Source organism: Gymnoscopelus braueri, assembly GCF_963280865.1.
Source record: "Gymnoscopelus braueri genome assembly, chromosome: 6".
In the NCBI taxonomy this organism is placed as follows: domain Eukaryota; kingdom Metazoa; phylum Chordata; class Actinopteri; order Myctophiformes; family Myctophidae; genus Gymnoscopelus; species Gymnoscopelus braueri.
Window position 1 is genome coordinate 51,580,397 of NC_137607.1, and position 20,974 is coordinate 51,601,370.

A 20,974-nucleotide genomic window follows, 5' to 3' on the forward strand; every position below is an offset into this window, starting at 1 on the left:
TAAATCCCATATAGGACCATATTTCTCCCAACTTGTTTCTCCGTCGCCATTATAAAGTAACGTGCAGTGCCGTGCAGTCAGTCAGTCAGTCAGTGCTGCTCACGTGCTACGATGCACATTGAAAACAACCGGAGTACCTCGCCCCAAAACACGCTCGCCCCCAATTCTTTCGTACCAGTGATTCTAATACCGCCGGATTTGCCCTGGGGCGACGGTGTTTTGGGGCGACTACGTCAGCGGACCAACGGTGACTGCAACTGACGTAGAACTGCGCAGGGGAAATTAATCAAATTAATTTAAATCTAAAAGGCTTATAGATATTGACAAAAACTAAAATGAAGGGCATTTTGACTTAGTTTTAGTTAGTTTTGTAAACACACAATATAGTTTCAGTTAGTTATCGTTTTTCTTTTTTCTTCACAATATAGTTTCAGTTAGTTATCGTTTTTCTTTTTTCTTTTAGTTTTTATTTAGTTTAGTTAACTGAAATGTTTTTTCACCTTTAGTTTTCGTTATTTCGTTAGTTTTAGTTAACTATAATAACCTTGAAACATACATTTAAGGTAATATGATGAATGACATGTCGAAAGCATAATTTATGTGTTTTGAACCAGTTATACTGAATATATGGACCCGTCAAACGTGCATCTATACTACAATCGGCAAACTGGCTGTAACTGGTAACTGGTAAATTGTCAGTTGGGACACGTTTGTCAGTTGCATGTTAGGTTTCGCTTTTGGTTTGCATGATGCAGTTAGGTTTCGCTTTCGGTTTGCATGCTGCAGTTAGGTTTCGCTTTCGTTTTGCGTGTTGCCAAATCATGTGCGAGAAACAAGCACCGGTGTTGCAAGGAACGTCTACACGCTCTTCTGTCTCTGTCTCCGATGTGCGGGCCAGGCTACTAGACGGGAGGGCCGCGTAGCGGCCCGACCTTCTAGTACTGTACAACTGCAAATTCCACAGTAAATGGTCTTGTTTTTTGTCTGGGGGGACATCCGTCAAAGTGGATTCAATTTCTGAGCAGAAAAAAATACCACAGTTCATATATGTTCAATAGATTTGTCTGATTAACTGAACTATCGTTTAACACTTTACAGTAGGCCTACATACTCAAGTTTCCTCAAGTGGTATGTATGCATGGCAATGCACACACACACACACACACACACACACACACACACACACACATGCGCACACGCATGCACGCACGAAAACACACACACACACACGCGCACACATGCGCACACGCAAACACACACACACGCACGCACACGCACACACACACACACACACACACACACACACACACACACATGCACGCGTGTGCACACGCACACATACAGTACACCTGTCCTAGGGGAAAGCTCACAACCATGGTTCAAAATGTTATATAAGGGACTACATATAAAATCTTCCTTTGTGGAAACTGATGGACCTTTTTATAGAGGTAAAATCACCCACATACACTGCCCAACACACTCTCTCTGGGAGAGTAAGAGAGATAGACCTACCATACCATTACCTTTTTTTTTTGGAAGCTGATATGGGGGACGCAGATGTTAAATTGCATTGGCCAATGGCAAGCAGAGAGGGGCTGGATTGGTCTACACTCTGTATGGCCCTTCTTTTAAAACTCCTGTCCAGCCCCAACAATTCTCATATGAGTGAGACTAACAACTGGGCTCTCCTCTAACCACACAGCATTATTACTCCCACCTGGGAACCCATCAACTCAGTCCAGTTGTCCAGAGTTCATCTATCTATGCCCCAGAGGATCCAGGACAGACAGAGCGCCCGGTTGGGACTGACAGAGTGACAGCATGATGGACATTACAACAGTGTTACTCCTGCTCTCTGTGCTGACTGCAGTGGCTCTGGCACAAGGTAAGAGTACTACTATACAATACACTGTACAATTCTCAGTGTTCATTAACCCTTTTAAGACCGGGAACGCAGCATCTGTGTGTCATTTTTAGATTTCCTTGGGCTATTCAAAAATAGCAGATATACAAGCTCATAGCGTGGTACAGAGTGCCGCGCTATGAGCTTGTAGATCTGATATTTTTTGAAAAAATCATGAAAATGGGTGCAAATATATATATATATATTTTTTTGCAGCGGACATTAGTAACTCAAATATATTTTATATTACAAATGTTCAAATATATATTCCAAGATTTTCACGAATTTTCAAAAATAGCAGATCTACAAGCTCATAGTAGATGAGCTTGTAGCACTCTGTGCCGCGCTATGAGCTTGTATATCTGCTATTTTTGAATAGCCAAATAAATCTAAAAATGACACACAGATGCATTCCCGGTCTTAATGGGTTAAACCAATTTATAACTAAATTATAGTTACAAATTGGTAAACGAACACTAAGGATTTTAATGTGTAATGTATTCAGATCTTTTTCCCCCCGTTTTATTAGTGTATTCATGTGGTTTCAAGTAATTTATTGATTGACATTATGACAATAATTCACAGAAAGTTGTCAGAAACTTGACAGAATAACATAAATGTATGTCACCAAAAAACAAAATCTACATTTGAGGTGACAGAGGTCAGCCTGAGAGAATTGTTTTCTTTCAGTGAGTGGTTTCCACTTTCAACTCACATGCGCCTCCGCTGTCAATCAAAAGTGCAGCACATGCGGCAGTGGTACAGTACAGTGTGAATGCCCACACATGCACATCATTAGTGACATAACTGCAGACTTTTTGTTGACGGCATTTCCCAGAGGAGGTCAGTGGAGGACTGGTGGAGAACTGTCTGGTGGTGAGGTCATATGATAAGGAAAGCGTGTGTGTGTGTGTGTGTGTGTGTGTGTGTGTGTGTGTGTGTGTGTGTGTGTGTGTGTGTGTGTGTGTGTGCACGTGCGCGCGCACATGTGCACGTGTTGGGTTACAGACCACCGCAGGAGATGTTGATCCCTATTTGAAGTCAATTGGCACGTTCCATCTTCAAGCTAATCAGCAGCATGTGGCTACAGTGGAGTTTAAAATCTCCCAGGTCAATGCCGTCTACTTTTTCAACCTCTCCACCTCCACATCTCCATTATATTGGGTCTTCACTAATGCTCAGTAGGACGGTACCATTTCCGTGCACATGCTGTGTCTCAGAGGTGGACTGTGGAGAGTTCAAACATGTGCCATCAGCAGTGGTAATTTGAAACAAGATTTTTTTTTTAAATTGAGGCAACAGCAGGGGCTTCTATTTCAGCATGCTAATTTTTCAGGAAGATAAATATTGTAGTTTCCATTAACATGAAATCAGCTACAATGATGTCATTGGTAGGCAAATTTCTGAATTATCCACAGCCCACCTCTGAGACAGAAATGGTTATAATGGGCGTGTGGAGTCAAGGGCCAATTATATGAAGATAATACAGTAGCTAGCGTTCCTTTAAGCCTTAAAGCCTGGCTCAGTAGTTTTTTTTGTATTTTGTTGAACTCAGTTCCCTGCAGTGCAGACAGTACAAGAAGCAAAGCTGTTCATCATACTGTACAACCATTTGAATATAATAAAAAAAAATAAAACAAGTAAAAATGAAACAGAAAAATATGAGAATAAAATTACAGTGTAGGAAAATGATTTAAATAAATCTTAATAAAAGGCAGTGTCAATCAGAAAGGTTTTTAGCTTTGATTTAAAAGCACTAATACTTGTAGCGAACCTGCAGTTTTCTGGGAGTTTGTTCCAGATATGTGGTGCATAAAATCGTAATCCTGCTCCTCCATGCTTAGTTCTGATTCTGGGGACAGAAAGCAGACCTGTCCCAGATGAGCCGAGAGGTCTAATGGTCCATTATATACCTCAAGATCAGAAATATATTGAGGCTAAAACCTTTCAGTGCTTTAGAAACCAACAGTAATACTTTGAAATCAATTCTTTGACAGACAGGGAGCCAGTTTATCGATAGAAGAACCAGTGGTGTAAAGTAACTAAGTATATTTACTCAAGTATTGTACTTAAGTAACATTTTGAGGTACTTTTACTTTACTGGAGTATTTTCGATTGTCTATATTTTTACTTCTACTCCACTACATCTCAGAGGCAAACATTGTACTTTTACTCCACTACAATTATTTGAAAACTTTAGTTAGTTACTTTGCAGATATAAATTATTACATTATAAAACATACATTAACCACTTTAGCCCTATTTTATACTATAATATTTTAGTACTTTTACTTTTGGTACTTTAAGTATATTTTGATGCCAATACTTTTGTACTTTTACTCAAGTAATTTTTTCCCCAGACTTTTACTTGTAACAGAGTATTTCTATATTGCAGTATTGGTACTTTTACTTAAGTAAAACATTTGAGTACTTTTTCCACCACTGACAAGAACTGAAGTGATATGATCCACTTTCTTGGTATTCGTAAGGACTTAGCGTTCTCTGACTCGACTGCATGTCGTCTGATCAATTTCTTTTAGGGAAGACGGTCTGTGAAGAGGGTGTGTGAGTCTTTCTGTTAGTCTGTGTGTCTGTCCGGGGCTAAACTCGCAAACTGCTGGACCAATCACCACCACATTTTTTGTACACACAATGGAAGAACATATTCGAACTTTACATTTATACTGGAAGTCAATGGAGGTGGGATTTGGCTGAAATATTACCCAAACATGGAAATGATTGACAATCATAGTGACATCATAGAACTGACGTCATAAGGCTGGTGTCATAGACTGGACACATAATGTCCGAGATCCACATGGAAACCACACCTATTCAGTGGTGTAAAGTAACTAAGTACATTTTCTCAAGTACTGTACTTAAGTACAATTTTGAGGTACTTCTACTTTACTGGAGTATTTCCAATTGTCCATACTTTTACTTCTACTCCACTACATCTCAGAGGCAAATATTGTACTTTTACTCCACTGCAACTATTTGAAAACTTTAGTTACTAGTTACTTTGCCGATATAAATTATTACGTTATAAAACATACATTAACCACTTTAGCGCCTATTTTATACCTAGGCTATTTGACAATAGCCGATCTACAAGCTCTCAATGCGACGCGTTGTGAGCTTGTAGATCTGCTATTTTCAAACATTTTAGTACTTTAACTTTTGGTACTTTAAGTACATTTTGATACCAATACTTTTGTACTTTTACTCAGGTACATTTTGAATTCCGGACTTTTACTTGTAACAGTAACATACTACATTGCAGTATTGATACTTTTACTTAGGTAAAACATTTGAGTACTTTTTCCACCACTGCCGTTATTACACCCGGTCTTGTTTTTTCCATGTTAGTCAAGTCCGCTGCTGATATGCAAAGAACTGAAATTTGTCTGAAACTGGAATAATTAAAGGCCCATCAGTATTATGACCACGCAAGGTTGATTTGCAAGTGTCCTTATTTCACCTTCAAGCCCACTGCCAGCAGTCCCCAAGATATAAAAGCCGGTCACCAAGGAAACTGGCAATAATAACAAACCAAGCGCTCCACTTTCCCTCCTGCTGGGTTTGTGAGAGAGAGAAAAAGGAACAGAGGGAGGGGGGAGGGGGAGAGCGAGGACAGGTGAAATTAATGCCTTGCTGATTTTCCTTATCTTTCCTCCTTGTGACATTCTGTTGTTCATGTCCCTCTGTCTTTCACTGTTTCTCTTTTTCAGGGGTGCAACAGTTAGTTAATCAAACTATTCGACTTCATCGATTATAACATTTTAAATAAAATAATTGAATTTGGAAAAAAAAATCTTTTGAATAGCAAAAAAATTGGAAAATAGCACTATAAAAGCTCACAACACGTCGCATCGTGTGGGGAGCTATTTTTACACGGCACCATTGTACGACAAAGTATAAAATAGGGCTTGAGTGGTTAATCGGGCTAATTGATTTAGTCATATAAAAAGTTAGAATATTTTTGTGTTGATTTGTCGATGTACTAAATATAAATGTATTTTTAAAACACGCTTCTCATTTATTTGATTTATCGAAAAAGTAATAGATAGAATGATCGCTAAGAAGATAACCGAGAGTTGCAGCCCTATGTCTCTCTCCCCTTTCTGTTCTGATCTTCCGATCTCCCATCATCCCTCTCCCCTTGTTTTCCCAACTCTCTCTCTCTCCATCCTGGCTCTATGTTCTGTCAAGCGAAATCCTATCACCATAATTCTTCACCTCTTCCTCTCTGCCCAACGCCATAAGGCTCTCTCTGTCCCCACTGTCTCCACCTCTTTCCCCTCTCTCTCCACTCATTCACAGTCTTTCTTCGTCCCAAGTCTCTGTCACTCTCTCCATCTCCCTCAGGGTTTACAGATTTATGAGCTGTTTCACTATTTCAAGGGGACAGCTGTTGCAGAATGCCCCGTGTCACCGGGGTGGAACACTGAGGCTGACAGCCACCGTCCAGTCCACAGTAAACCCTGCATTAACTACAGTGCTATTCAAGACCCAGTGTGCCATGCAGTTAAACCCAAATGAGCTGTATTATTATTATCCTACGTGAAACCAAGCACCGTGTGGGCCTGCAATGGGCCATGAGGCACTGGAATCACCTTTTTTTCTCTTTGTACCGTGTTGTAGCCTACTTTGACAGAGTTGATTAGGAGGCCAATTCTATTCTATTCTATTCTATGCTATTCCAGAAGCAGCTGTTACGTTTGCCTAGCTGAAACCCAGACTGATGATGTGTGTGTGTGTGTGTGTGTGTGTGTGTGCATGTGTGTGTGTGCGTGTGTGTGTGTGTGTGTGTGTGTGTGTGTGTGTGTGTGAGTGTGAGTGTGAGTGTGTGTGTGCGTGTGCGTGTGCGTGCACGAGCTGTGAGGAGGCTGAGGACCTGTGTCTGTAAGACAGAAGGGAATGGCCAGTTCTCCAGATGTTGACCACAGTCTGGTCCAGTCACTCTAAACAGCAAGCTGTATAGTCTATTACAGTCCATTGACTAGAATGACCAAGACCGAGACAGCTAGGGCTTCAAATCAAAGGCACAAATTCTCTTATTCCCATCCCATCAACCACAAGATTAGGTTAGGTCCAATAACTCTCTCTCTCTCTCTCTCTCTCTCTCTCTCTCTCTTTTTTTCTCTCTTTATCGTATCTGTGTGTGTGTGTGCGTGTGCGTGTGCGTGTGCGTGTGCGTGTGCGTGTGCGTGTGCGTGTGCGCGTGTGCGTGTGCATGTGCATGTGCGTGCGTGTGCGTGTGCGTGTGCGTGTGCGTGTGCGTGTGTGTGTGTATGTGTGTGTGTGTGTTTGTGTGTGTTTGTGTGTGTGCGTGAGTGCATTCGTGCATGCATGAACGTGTGTGTTCGCAGGCTTACACAATGTACCTGCAGATGAGAAATGCAATATCATTATTTAGTCTAAGGCTATTTTTTTCGATTAGTTGTGTTTAGCTGTGCTATTTTCATTTAGCGGTGCTATTTTCAGCTTCTGGCACGGTGCCGTTGTTGTAGAAGTGCAGAAGTTAAAGTGAGGATTTCCAGACATTTTAATGGGTACAGGGGGGTTCTGTGCAGACCAGTTGGGAATGACGAAAAGTGTGGTGAGGTAGAAGAATCTGCTTGCAAAGAACACAAAGCCACTGTTATTCTTGTTTTGAATCCATCCAAATCTTGCGGTTGATTAGCTAATGTCACAGGCAAAATTGCAAATTGCATTTTGGATAATAGTCCACAGATGCTTAAGGAATCAGCCCTGGGCTTTTGAGATGAATAAGATGAAGTGAGAGAAAGAGAGAGAGAGAGAGAGAGAGAGAGAGAGAGAGAGAGAGAGAGAGAGAGAGAGAGAGAGAGAGAGAGAGAGAGAGAGAGAGAGAGAGAGAGAGAGAGAGACAGACAGACAGACAGACAGACAGACAGACAGACAGACAGACAGACAGACAGACAGACAGACAGACAGACAGACAGACAGACAGACAGACAGACAGAGAGACAGAGAGAAAGCAAATGAGAGAGACAGACCCAGACTGAGAGAGCAGACAAGCATAAAACAGCTTCCACATGACTACATGGTAAACAGACACACACACATGCGCACATGCATGTGCACGTGTCGTACACACACACACACACACACACACACACACACACACACACACACACACACACACACACACACACGCACACACTGGCACACACTGCTACAGCGCAGTTCCCAGGCATGCGCTCACATACATTAATTCATAAGAGGAATGGTTTGCCACATCCTTGTATAAATAAAAATAAAAAATGCCAATGATTTAGAACAAATACCTCTTTATTTCCTAAATCTCTGACTAAAGCAAGAGTTATATGTGACAGATGTTTCCAGTTGCACTCACACGCCACATTACGCACAGTAAAAGCCCTTAGAAGTCAATGTTTACACTCTCAGAGTTAAATAAAAACTCTCCGAATATATAAATGTACACATTGTACAATTATATTTGTGTACACTCTCACTCTCAGGCATATGCTGTGTATATATGCCTGTTATTGTACTTAAGTAGAGGTCCAGAGATGTTGGGCAGTAACTTATTACTAAATCATATATTTCTGTAATATAATTACTTTTCCCAGTAATAAATAGTGTAAAGGATTACAACTGCCAAAACAGCGATTATATTATACGGTAGTTACTAATCGAAGTTACTCAATTTGACTGATTGGTGAGATTACTCTTCCAATAAAGTGACTAATAATACTATAACAAGTAATGTACCTAATTACATTTTATACCAAGTAGCAAGTAAAGTAACAGTATTATTTTCTCTAAAGGAGTAATAAGTACAATTTTTGTAACTTATTACACTATTCTATGGTTATCATTGCTATAAACTCATACATGATACAGGATTAGCAAGTGAAAGTGGAGGTTATGAAACAAACTAAATGAACAGACTAAATTGGAACTGGAACAATAAATAAATTAAGCAGATTCATTATTTTTGTGCGGTTCTCTTTTGTTTGTATCAAGTTTGTATCTTGATCTGAGAATGAATTCCTATTTACTAAAGCTGGAGAGATGGGGAGATGAGGAGATGGGGAGATTTTTTCCTTTTTTTTCAAAACAAATCATATCACACTCCCTAAGCATAAGCAAATCTCACTTTGACCAATCTGTTACATAACAAGGGGAAGAGGCTTTTTCATCTTGTAAGGATCCTATTGTAAACAGCTGGGCCCAGACGTGCCGGAGGAGGCCTGTCTGCCAGCGTACCATCTGGCACGGCGATACCTCTCTGATCCGACTAAATCAATTTTCAGTGCGACTTCATAAAGTACCACCCCCACCCCCGCCCCCGCCCCCGCCCCCCACACCCTCTCTCCTATTCTGCAACTTTTTATTAGCCACTGGCACAGGCAGCACGCAAAAAAAACTCCAGTCTTGGAAAACTCACGCTCACCTTAGAAAAGTGATGAGGAGTGAGAGATTTACCTTGTCAAAGGAATTTCTTTTTTGATTATTATTGGTGTGCCTGCGGAGCAGCACACTCCTCTTATTTCTAATACTTATTTAATAGGATGATTATGATTATATTAGTCTTTGTATATAGCCTGCACATAACCTATTAACAGGAGAACTTCTATGACGTTAACTTTGAATTCAAGCCCGACCTTCAATAGCTCTGTTCAGCAAAATAAAGCTTGATTTATACTTACTGTAGTTGTACGCCGGCAAGTTGTGGATCAGTATTGGTACACTTTATGAGTTACAGACCAGTAAGGATCCATTTGGTTCCTATAACTATCAGTCATTTAGCTGGGGACCCCCTCAAGGACCCCCTCAAGGACCCCTGGAGGTACCCGGACCCCAGATAGAACCAGTGCAATAAACTCACGGTGAGTGCCTATATGTAGAACCTGACCATTAACACGTACAAAAACGCGGGTGCTAATGTATTGTTTCCGTTGACTGAGCTATATTTGCCCCCTCACTGTATCTCGTTACCTTTCTCAGAGTTTATGGCGGGTCAAGGTGAGGTCGGCTGAGGATTTATCGTAAACCTCATTGTTGGGGGTTCGCGTCAAAGGTGAAACAGAACCGGAGGAGTGATGTGTCCTTTTCAAGTATGGATAGGCAGTCCACCATCGTTCAGCATTCCTCTGGGTTTCCAGACAGAGCGCGGTAAAGCATAAAGGAAAAAGGAGAGAGAGTGTGAGGCCAAATGAAATGCATGCACAGTGAGCACATGGATGGGTTCCCAGACTAGTAGCCTACACCAGTTCACTGCAGCAGCAGCAGCAGCAGCAGCAGCAGCAGGGGCACCTTGTGATGGATTTACCTTAACATGGAAGAGGAAATCATTAGTTCTAACCTCGCTCCCCTTAAAGGTCTGTTTGAACTTGACTCTAGATGAGGTAAGCTCTCTCGCGTACCAGACGCATGAAGCAGTGCACGATAAAATGTGGTCCTTTTGAATTCATAAAGTGTTAACAAGCCACTTAAAAGAATGATAAGTGCAGCTCTACCACAACGAGAACCAGGCATGGGGCATACCCTCCATAAGGTCACTGTCCTAAGATTTCCCCGGGTTTGTATTACCCTCACCTCTTAATGGGCTACCATTATGCCCCTCATAAATTACCCGAATAAGCTTTTACTGCTTCATTGTCATTATCGACATCTTGAAGTGATAATCACAAACTAAATGGTCCCGCAGTGCAAACTCCAACGCCTCTGTCGTGGCACAGGCAGGGAGCTATTATATAACAATGCTCCAAAGGGAATGGCTACTCTTTTTAACTTCTATAAAGAAGAATATTTGAAGGGGACAAAATAGATGCACTTGAGGAGAGGCATAATCTAATTACTGTGCAGACACTCCTGAGGATGTGAAGTGATTGGAAGCCATTTCGCACCGAGTGTTAATCAACTCATTACGAAGCTGTGTTCAAGTTCACTTCCTTTAATCAAAGTTTCATCCAAGGATCTCAAGCTTCAAAGTGCTTGTTTTAATTTGGACTTTTCTGTTTGCCACTGCCAATTATTGACGCTTTCTAGCACAGCACTTAACATTATTTTTGTAATTTATCTGTCTTGTTTTGCTTGCCGATTTTCTATTTGCTTCTTTAATAACTATTTTAAATTGTATTAATGTGTTTCTTTTGCACTTTTCCTTAATGCTTTTACTGTTTTGTGTAAGGCACTTTCAATTGTCTTAATGTTGAAATGTGTTCCACAAATCAACTTGCCGTGCCATAAGAAAGCACGCTGTTCTATCTTTTCTTTTTTGTTATCAATTGTTTTTTATTTAGCATACTATTGACTCTTCACAGTTTGAACTTGTGGTTTATTCACTGATTGTGTAATATTGTTTGGAGGAAAACCTTCCATCCTGCACTGACATAATGGAATATGCTCTTTTGTGATATCTAAATTGTAATTGAGGGTAAACAATGCAGGGGAGACGAGCAGGGTGAAAGTATCGGGTTGTGATTGATTTGGTTTGAAACAAAACCATGCAGCAAGAGTCACATCTGCCTGACAGAAACTGTGGAAACATTTGTTTCTGCTTATCAAGCCATTCCATTGTATCTGTAAGAGATTGGTGATATGAGAAATGAAAAGCAATCAAATGGCCCCAAGGCTGCAGGCAGCACAACATTGACATAAAACTTATGTAATATGGTTCAGTCTTTGGCTGTATTAGGCAACAATTCTGCAATGCAAAATCCATCCAGCACAAAGTTAATGATTGAAAAAGAAATGTGCTGGTATAACAAAACAAAAAAATAGCAGTAATACAGTTTTGTTAAACTTCCCTCTTCCCTGTTGAGCAACAATCCTAGTTTAAAGTAAAGAAGACAAATGTGAATGGCTCAACCAGGGTTAGATTTGTTAAAAACAAAAAACAAAAGCAGAGGGGTGATTAGTTACCCAAATACTTATTTGTTGGTAAAATAGCCTTGCCGTTTTTGTTACTTCTCAAATCAAACATTAAATAATTAACATAATCAACATTAAATAAACATTTTGAAACGTTTTAAATGTTTTGAAAAATTAGGACAATTTGTGCAAAATACGGATGCCAGGGTTAATATTTAATTCAATCTGACCAGAAGCAGGGATAAAAATGAATGACTTAATAGGGGATATCAAAAACATAAGCAAAGATCCCATTGCCCCCAGCAAATCAAACCATAACAATTAAGAGTAATAAATCAGTGGGGACTGGATTTGATGCTCGCCTCTGAACGGAATACATTATGTCTCGTTATAAACTCAGAGGTGTGCAACTGTGCATTCTAAAATGCTCACTCTCTCCCTCACACAGACTTGCAAACACACACGCACACATGCACACACGCACACATGCACACACGCACACATACACACACGCGCACGCACGCACGCACGCACGCACACACACACACACACACACACACACACACACACACACACAGAGGTCGTACATATAAGCTGCCTTGTCTCGCAGCATTTCTGTCATAGAGCATGGCATTTATTTTTTCCACACATCCTGAGTCAAAACCCAGGATGAAATGTCAAGCAAACAGCTGACGCTTATTCAAAAACAGTTAAATTGGTACTGTAGGGAAAATTATTTTTGCTTCAAAGCAATAACGAAAAACCATGTCATAGCGTGTGCTTAATAAATCAGGATTTGGAATTAATGAAGAGTGTCAGTGTGAATATCTTTCTCGGTTCAGTGAGGCCATAGTTATTAAAAGTTCTGCGCTCGGCACTGGCAGTGTGTTGTTGCCACTGCTGACTAAAGGGTCACACAGCTGTGGGAGGCTGTGGCCCATCCCCCCCCCCCCGCCCTTTTGATGCCTGGCACAGCATTACATGGGGTGCATCTGTAATCAAAGACAGACTGCTACCCAGCACGGCTAATGAACAGATCAGATAGAGCGAGAGAGCAGAGGTAAGAGGACAGAGCTGAACAGAAGGGACTCCGCTTCATACTTAACCGGCTTATCTGCTGTTTTCACAGTAGGGAAGAATTATGTCGTTCCAGCATCAACATGCAGGCGATGTACAGGACACGCGTGCAGTAGTCATATCGCACAGCATGCAATGTAAAGCAAATTGGCACATGAGCATCCTCATTACGCTAGAACTCTTTCACAGCATGCTAGAAAACGAATAGTATAAAAATAGGCTTCATTTAAGATAAGCATTATTAATAATATGGATTGAGCCATAGACAGTAAAGAATATGGACAGCGTTACGCCCATAGACTCTAGAGACCGTAAATGAAGCCTATTTCTCAGCCATTTCAAATCCGCCATCTTTCTATATCCTATGGACTCGGAAATTAATGCTATTGGTTGGGACCAGAGCGGTGGTGGGGAATTAATGCTATTGGTTGCGTAGCTTGTCAATAAAATCATCACATGGTAACCACGCCCCTCCTACAGCATACCCTACTTTATCATCAATTTTAGAATAATTGGGACCATAATTTACAAAAACGCATATATAGGTGATTGAAAGAAGACTTTAAACTAGCGACTGGAAGCATATAGTATTTATGACAATGTTTATTAAGGTAATAAAATCAAGTGTAAAGTTCGGCAAAAACCCATCCGCTTGAATGGATGCGTCTGACACCAGTAGGGGTGAAACAGTGAGACTACAGGCCATTCATATGAACTTCCTATATAGCCTCAATTTACAACTTGGATGCTAGCCCCTTGCTATTAACTGAATAAAATGGTGTTATGTTGAGTCCTCACAACTCATCTCCCCATCTAAAATCACCCTAATCAATTATAAAGTGATACATTATTTCCAAATGGTCGAATGCAGCATACTGTATATCTGGTCTCTGTGACAGACTGGATTGGCTTCTATGAAACAGTTGAAAACAGACACAGACACAGACACACACTGTGACTGACCGACTTCCCACTCTGGAAAACACACTCTCGGGTCCTCGGCGATACCCACGCCAAGTTTGAAGTCGATCGGTTTGACAGTTCTCAAGGTGCGCTGGGGAAAGTCAGACACACAGACTGAGATTCCGTGCATTTATAGATAGATTACCATATTTTCCATATAAATACAGTATATATACGTGGTATGAGTTTATCCACGTGCACATGTGTAGGTATGTGTGGTTTGTGCAGTGATTGTGGTCTGATTTAGCCGGCTCTGCCAGGACCTTGAATAGATAGTATTCACTGCGGGATATAGGTCCAGGTTCATCAGTCCAAACAGGCTGAGGCACAAAATGGACAAGAGCAGAGGTATATTCTAGGTAACAGGCAGGGTTTCAGAACAAGAATAAATAGCCAGAATAAACTGGATAAATCCACAGATTCTAGGCTTAACCCTTTACCGGGAACGCATCTGTGTAACCACTTTAACCATTATTTGCAGAATCCCCAGAAGCAAAGATTTTAGTTACAAATGTTCGCTTTAAAAAATACACAAGATTTTCAAAAATGTTGACAATTTAAAAAAAATAGCAGATCTACAAGCTCATAGTGCGGCACTCGGTGACGCTTTATGAGCTTGTAGATCTGCTATTTTTGAATAGCCCAAAGAAATCTTAAAATGACACACAGATGCGTTCCCGGTCTTAATGGGTTAAGAAACTGGCAGAAAACTGGTCTGATTACTGGGCAAAGTAGAATGGCATCAGTGGAAATGGCCACAGGTGTAGAAATTGGCACAGGTGTGTGGAGACTTGAGCTCCTGTGATCGTCGGCGTGACAGGCTCAGCCTCCAGTGAACAGATGACTATGCATGCAGTGATTTGCCACAGCTGGGGCTCTGGTCCTCCGTACCAAAAGACTGTTGATAGGGACAACTGGGGAAAAGAAAGGACCGCAAGGTCAACGTTGAAAAGAATCAAGAGAATTAGCATGGGTGAGGAGCAGGGAGGAGAGGGGTGGCGAGAGGATTGTCTGAGAAGGGGAGGAAGATGAGAGGCGGGGTAGCAGACAGAGGTGGAAGATGAAGAGCTGAGGCAGGAAATGTGGAAGGTGATGGAAGCAGAGGGGAGGAGTGGAGAGGACAGGAGGGAGTCTATTTTTAGTATTGGCACTGGTTCATAGAGGTGGGCGTGGTACAAAGGGTTACTGTCTGTCTGTCTGTCTGTCTGTCTGTCTGTCTGTCTGTCTGTCTGTCTGTCTGTCTGTCTGTCTGTCTGTCTGTCTGTCTGTCTGTCTGTCTGTCTGTCTGTCTGTCTGTCTGTCTGTCTGTCTGTCTGTCTAGCCGTCTGTCTGTCTAGCCGTCTGTCGGTCTGTCTGTCTGTCTGTCTGTCTGTCTGTCTGTCTGTCCATCTATCACTTCCTTCCATTCCATTCCATTTTATTGCTCTCTGCATTGATGTTCCATTTTGACATTGTAACAGAAGAAGGACAGCAAGGATAGGAAGGATAAAAAAGCAACAAAAAAGAATGAGTAAAGAGAATAAATACTATTGGATAAAGAGAATAATACTTTTCCATATGGACCATCACCACAATTTTGTGGTGAGACTGAAGATTAAGCTGCTATGCCTGGACCAGGGACTAGAACATGCTTAGACTTCTGCGTAATATAATGTGTGCTGTCAGTGTGTGTGCAATGCCGTGCCTGTGTGTGTGTGTGTGTGTGTGTGTGTGTGTGTGTGTGTGTGTGTGTGTGTGTGTGTGTGTGTGTGTGTGTGTGTGTGTGTGTGTGTGTGTGTGTGTGTGTGTGTTGCGTGCGTGCGTGCGTGCGTGCGTGCGTGCGTGCGTGTGTGCGTGCGTGGTGTCATTTGTGTTTATACAGTACATGAATACAGGTATACGCATTGAAACGTGAGATCCACATGTCATACACACACGCATCTATGCAGTAAAACACATATGCACGCAGACACCTGTCTACTACATGAGCACACACACTGAAACACGTACCCTGAAAAAGCATTCCCAGATGGGATAACAACCATGGATTTCCCCCGTACACCCACGTCCTGGAGTGAGACATTCCACTGACATCCACAGACAGTCTGAGTCCAACTGTAAAGCATTAGGAGTCTATGGGACGGGAGTCGGGACCCTGTCTCCAGGGAAGATGATGGTGGGGTTGCACATTGACAACTGAAAAAATCTATCCTTCCCATCGAGTCTGTTTTATTTTTATTTTTTAAGCATAGTCTAGTGAATTTGATTCTTTTTTCTTTACGGTTCTGGCAACAGACATACGGCAGGGTAAATAATACTGTATATGCTTCTATTTACAAATGTACATAGATTTTAAACCAAGTTGATGAGACACAAAATCAGCAGGAATCACGGCATTGTAAATGTATTTTCAATATATATTATATTCCTATTCAAGGCTACCAATTTATGCTTTTATTGCTTTATTTTAATATTTCAACTTTTGAATGGCACTATAAATCAAGTGTGGGGGTCGCCAAAACAATTCCCCCATAAAACGGGGTCCTGGTATAAAAATGTGTAAGAACCCCTGGTCTAATGCTTAATTTATGCTCCGTCGTACGATGGTGTCGTGCGCCAAAAATAGCAGATAAGCTCACAATGCGTCACCTTTCCGAAACCATTGTATGACGAAGTATAAATAACTTGTCTTAAACCAAATTCACTTCGTGACTGGGGTCCCCCAGGGGTCTGTCCATATGTCTTTGCAAAAAATACCTGATCTACAAGCTTAAACCGCGTTGCAACGTGCCGTGTTGTGGGCTTGTAGATCTGTTATTTTTTGCGGAACATTCGCCTATTATAACATACCATTTTCCCCAGAATAGGGACATTAGGGTTCACAAGCATTGACCATTTCTCTGCCGCAGGGCAGAGCTGAAGAGGCAGAGCGCAGGGATAAGGATATGGGCCTGCTGTTGTTCTCTCTTGTTGATGAGCTTGGGATATATCGTGTATATGTCTGCTTTTGTATTACACAGTAAAATCCTCAGTGTTAATTTAACTCTAAGAATGTAGGTTACAAATGGAACCAAATGGACCCGTTAAAGGTCAGAGTTACAAATGGATAAATTAACACATGAGGACATGTGCTACAAGGGAGAGATGCACCGGTACGTAGATTATGCTGGAGAAGAACCTTTTACAATGGAGATTTACGTACGTATTTAGGCCCATCAATCCTGAGCGAGCCTCGGCCATGGACAACTTGTCTCCATCGCTCTTTCTGTTCTGGGCAGTCCTGACCAGTTCATTCCACCTCATGCTGGTTGTCTTGGCCTCTGCGGCTCTCTCACTTCTCCAGGTGTTCCATGGACGCCCTCTTTTCCTTTTCCCTTGCGGCTTCCAGGTCAAACCCCCCTTGTCTTGTGATGTTGGTGGCGGAGGCGTTTCGGAGGGAATGCCTCATCTGCCCCCATCTTCTCTGAATCTCCTCTTCAGTGACCTGGCTGGTGTACGCTCCCATAAACCAATGTTACTGACACTTTATCTGAACATTTAGTTCTTACATCCCAGGAAACTGGTATTTCCCGCCAAAGCTGTATGGAAACGCAATTTCTCAATACCAAGAACACAAAGAACATACTTGGGTCTAAGGCATACTGTACATGGGCAACTGGCGGCAATATCAGAATACTGATATATTATTGATTTCAGCTGTTACAATTCCAAACATGCAAACATGACCCGCTTTAATTACTTCAGTCTATATTAGTAGCTTAATGACTAGTATTAAAATTCTATTATATTTTTTATGTCCAATGTATTTGTATTTAAGTTCATAAAGTTAACATAAGTATAACTAAATGCATTCTAAATTCAATAAAAATGCTACTTTTCAGCATTCCAATTCAAAAATAGCAAAAAAATTATCTGGATACCAATTCAAAAATAGCAAAGATAGCAGATCTACAAGCTCAAAACACGTCGCACCGCGACGTGTTTTGAGCTTATAGATCGGCTATTTTTGGTACTTTTGTGTGTAGACTGGCGAAAAAAGTTAAAATACGGAGAGACAGTATATGCAATGTGAATGGCCCTCTCCATCATCAAAGTTGCCCACCCTTGGTCTAAGGGGTTCCACCACACCTCAAGCCAAATTCAGGCTGGTCCGGTGCATCTCAGGACCGGGATTGGTAAGTAGGAAGAAGGAAGGCACTGGAGCAAACTCTGACAATCAAAGCCTATTTTAATAACAGGGTGCAGGCAAATAACGTGACAACGTTTCGATGTCAATACATCTTCATCTGGTCGCCTCGTCACAACGTTGTCACATTATTTGCCTACACCCTGTTATTAAAAATTAAGGCTTTAGTTATGTCCGAGTTTGCTCCAGTGCCTTCCTTCTTCATAATGTACATATACTTGGGTCCTTGGGAAGAATTGTTCTTGTCGAATTAATTTGAGGAGAACGTTATTTCAAGTTCAGGGGACCAGAGAACACGTTTTTCTAATTTGAGCCAGACTTGTACTTGAGGTCACGACCGTCACGTGATCATCCACTGCAGTTCACTTCTCGAATGAGCTGGGTGTGTTTCAAGTAGGCATTTTAAATTATTTTTATTTAGAGTAGACAATAATTTGTTTTACCCCTTTTTCTCCCCAATTTGGTCATTATGCCAATCAATTCCTCCCCACACACATTTCTTGTGTTGTCACTGCTGTCGTATCCTACTGACTCACCTGCCAGTGAGGAGCCCCCACCGGGAGGACGTAGAGCCTTCGTGCTACTCCTCCCGCCCAACACTCCCCAAGTAGGCTCTATCTTGATACTGTAAATAAACCACATATGAAAATGTAAACAACTAAACATTCACCTAAAATAATCTTAAAACTACATTTTGTGACACAACAACAGCATATCAAACATTACAGTAGTTATGTTCTGCCATTGTGGCGTGAAATGTATTCTTGGGTTGATTGATTAATTGATTGATTGATTGATTGATTGATTGATTGATTGATTGATTGATTGATTGATTGATTGATTGATTGATTGAATTTATTTGGTGATGAAAAAGCAGAGAGCACATCAGCAAGTCCATAACATTCTGTATAACACGTACAATATCACCGAGGATAAAAAACACAATTAAGCCCTGAGGCTTAATTCCATTGTGGTCCTCTAAAAAACATTGTTGGCTTTTTAACCTTGATTTTAATAGTGCTAATTAAGCTATGCCCTGGACTTTAAAGGCTTTTTAACGATATCCATGTCTCGTTTGTGAGTGTGCTTGAAGTGAGCTGAAGGGCATCCCTTTGTTCTGCATCGCTTGGATATTTGGCTGTCCCCAGTTCACCTCCCAATGCATCATAATGGGTGATTCAAGTTCACATCCATCTGGGTATTTGGACTGAACTTGGCTGGATGCCAACTTTTTAATTGGGACAATTGCACTTGGGCTGTGATGATCTTTCTGAAAATACAGTTATTGAATAACGACTAATATGCTCAAATACGTTTTTAGTTTGAATTCTTTAAATAGTAAACACAGTAAAACAATATAAATACAGTTCGTTTAATGGTAATAAAGCAATAAAATCACGGGATCCCAATGCACCGTTTTTATAGCGGCCATTGTGACGCTGGAGATTCATAATGTTATTGTGGGAGTGTTTCATTTATGTGTTTCTGTGTGTCAGTGGGAAGTTAACTGTACAGGAGCTGTCTATATACTTGCAAGGTAGCACCTAAAAAAAAACTAAACAAAAAAAAAACTAATGTTATTACCTTCAGCCAGCAATGTTTATCCTTAAAAATGGTCACTGGAAAAAAGTGTCTATTTCCAATATTCAACTCCAATTTGCATTCTGTTGTTGTCACTGTTTCTAAGAGCTTTCTAAGAGATTAAATAGCCAGATTTCTGTATGGGTTTAGATTCTTTCCTTGAGCTCCAAATATTCCTGAGAGAGACGTAGGCAATTCGTGACTAATCTCCATCATGTTTAATGCGTGTACCACACAACCACAACATCTTAGGGGTTTGATTCCTGACTCAAGGACCTTGGTTGCATGCCATGTCTCTACGACTTCACTTCCTTTGTACTGAAAACTGTCCACAATCCAAATCATGTTTAAACAATAAGAACAAGAACATCTCTTGTTGAACGGTACACTGATATTTTCCAGGAACAGGCGCTTGAAATTGTCACACAGTACAGTAAGTCTCGCTGCAATACAAGGATTTAAGAGGAATGCAGGACAATATTAAAGGAAAACCCTGAATCCGCGCTGACCCAGAGGGCATTGACAAAATAGATTGAAAGACTTGGGAACAAACTGGGAATTGAATAGTGATGAACATGGCGATATATCACTGTGCTCTTCCATTCTGATGATGTCATCTTTTGCTCTGTCTTTTGACAATGTCACGTTTTTTTTTGTCTTTTGTTATGCAGGGCCCGCCTGGAACAGCTCTCTGCTCAGAAACTGGCGTCAGAACGACAGGAGCAGAAAAGGGACCCACAACAGGCTTACTGATACACACACTACAGGTACTACACACTAACTAAAACATCCCACCCATCAACACATACGCACCCACGCACGCACGCACGCACGCACGCACACACACACACACACACACACACACACACACACACACACACACACACACACACACACACACACACACACAGACACACACACACACACAGACACAGACACAGACACACACACACACATTGCGTCCTACTTCAATATGACTCGCTTGGTTTATTTTAATGTGAGGAGTTACTTTCCAAAATTGAGTTAGAAAATTGGAAAACAATCTCATACATTAATTAAGCCTCATTTTATACTTTAGATATTGTGCACACATTTGGTAGCCTGGGACCAAACGAATCTGCCAGAGTGGGTCTGGCACCGCTCCGTTGTGAATCCATTTCCTGCTCCAGAAGTCTGGGGTGACCAATCAGGGCCCAGTATTCAAATATGGGAGACTGTAATTGGTAGTTGGTTGTAGGTCTAACCAATTGCGTCCAGAGCTATTGTTTTGATCCCGCCCCCTTGGGGGAAAAAAATCCTCATAGAAGCACCAGACTCATATCCACGCAGTGATATAGTCTGGCTACGCGAGGCTACACATTTGGACCCATACCATTTTGTGAGAATCTATTTTGTTTTCTTTGAGTCATGTTTCTTTT

The 20,974-nt window shown here is 41.2% G+C and overlaps 1 protein-coding gene across 1 annotated transcript in view; it reads left to right on the forward strand.

The window, feature by feature from the left end:
* The first annotated feature begins 1,678 nt into the window (after window positions 1-1,678).
* Window positions 1,679-20,974, forward strand: part of cilp2 (cartilage intermediate layer protein 2) — a 43,378-nt gene continuing 24,082 nt past the window's right edge. Inside the window, exons 1-2 of the mRNA XM_080430783.1 lie at window positions 1,679-1,885; window positions 20,228-20,323. Of these exons, the coding sequence (XP_080286909.1) occupies window positions 1,822-1,885; window positions 20,228-20,323 (160 nt within the window). The 5' untranslated portion in view covers window positions 1,679-1,821. The remainder of the gene's footprint in view (window positions 1,886-20,227; window positions 20,324-20,974) is intronic.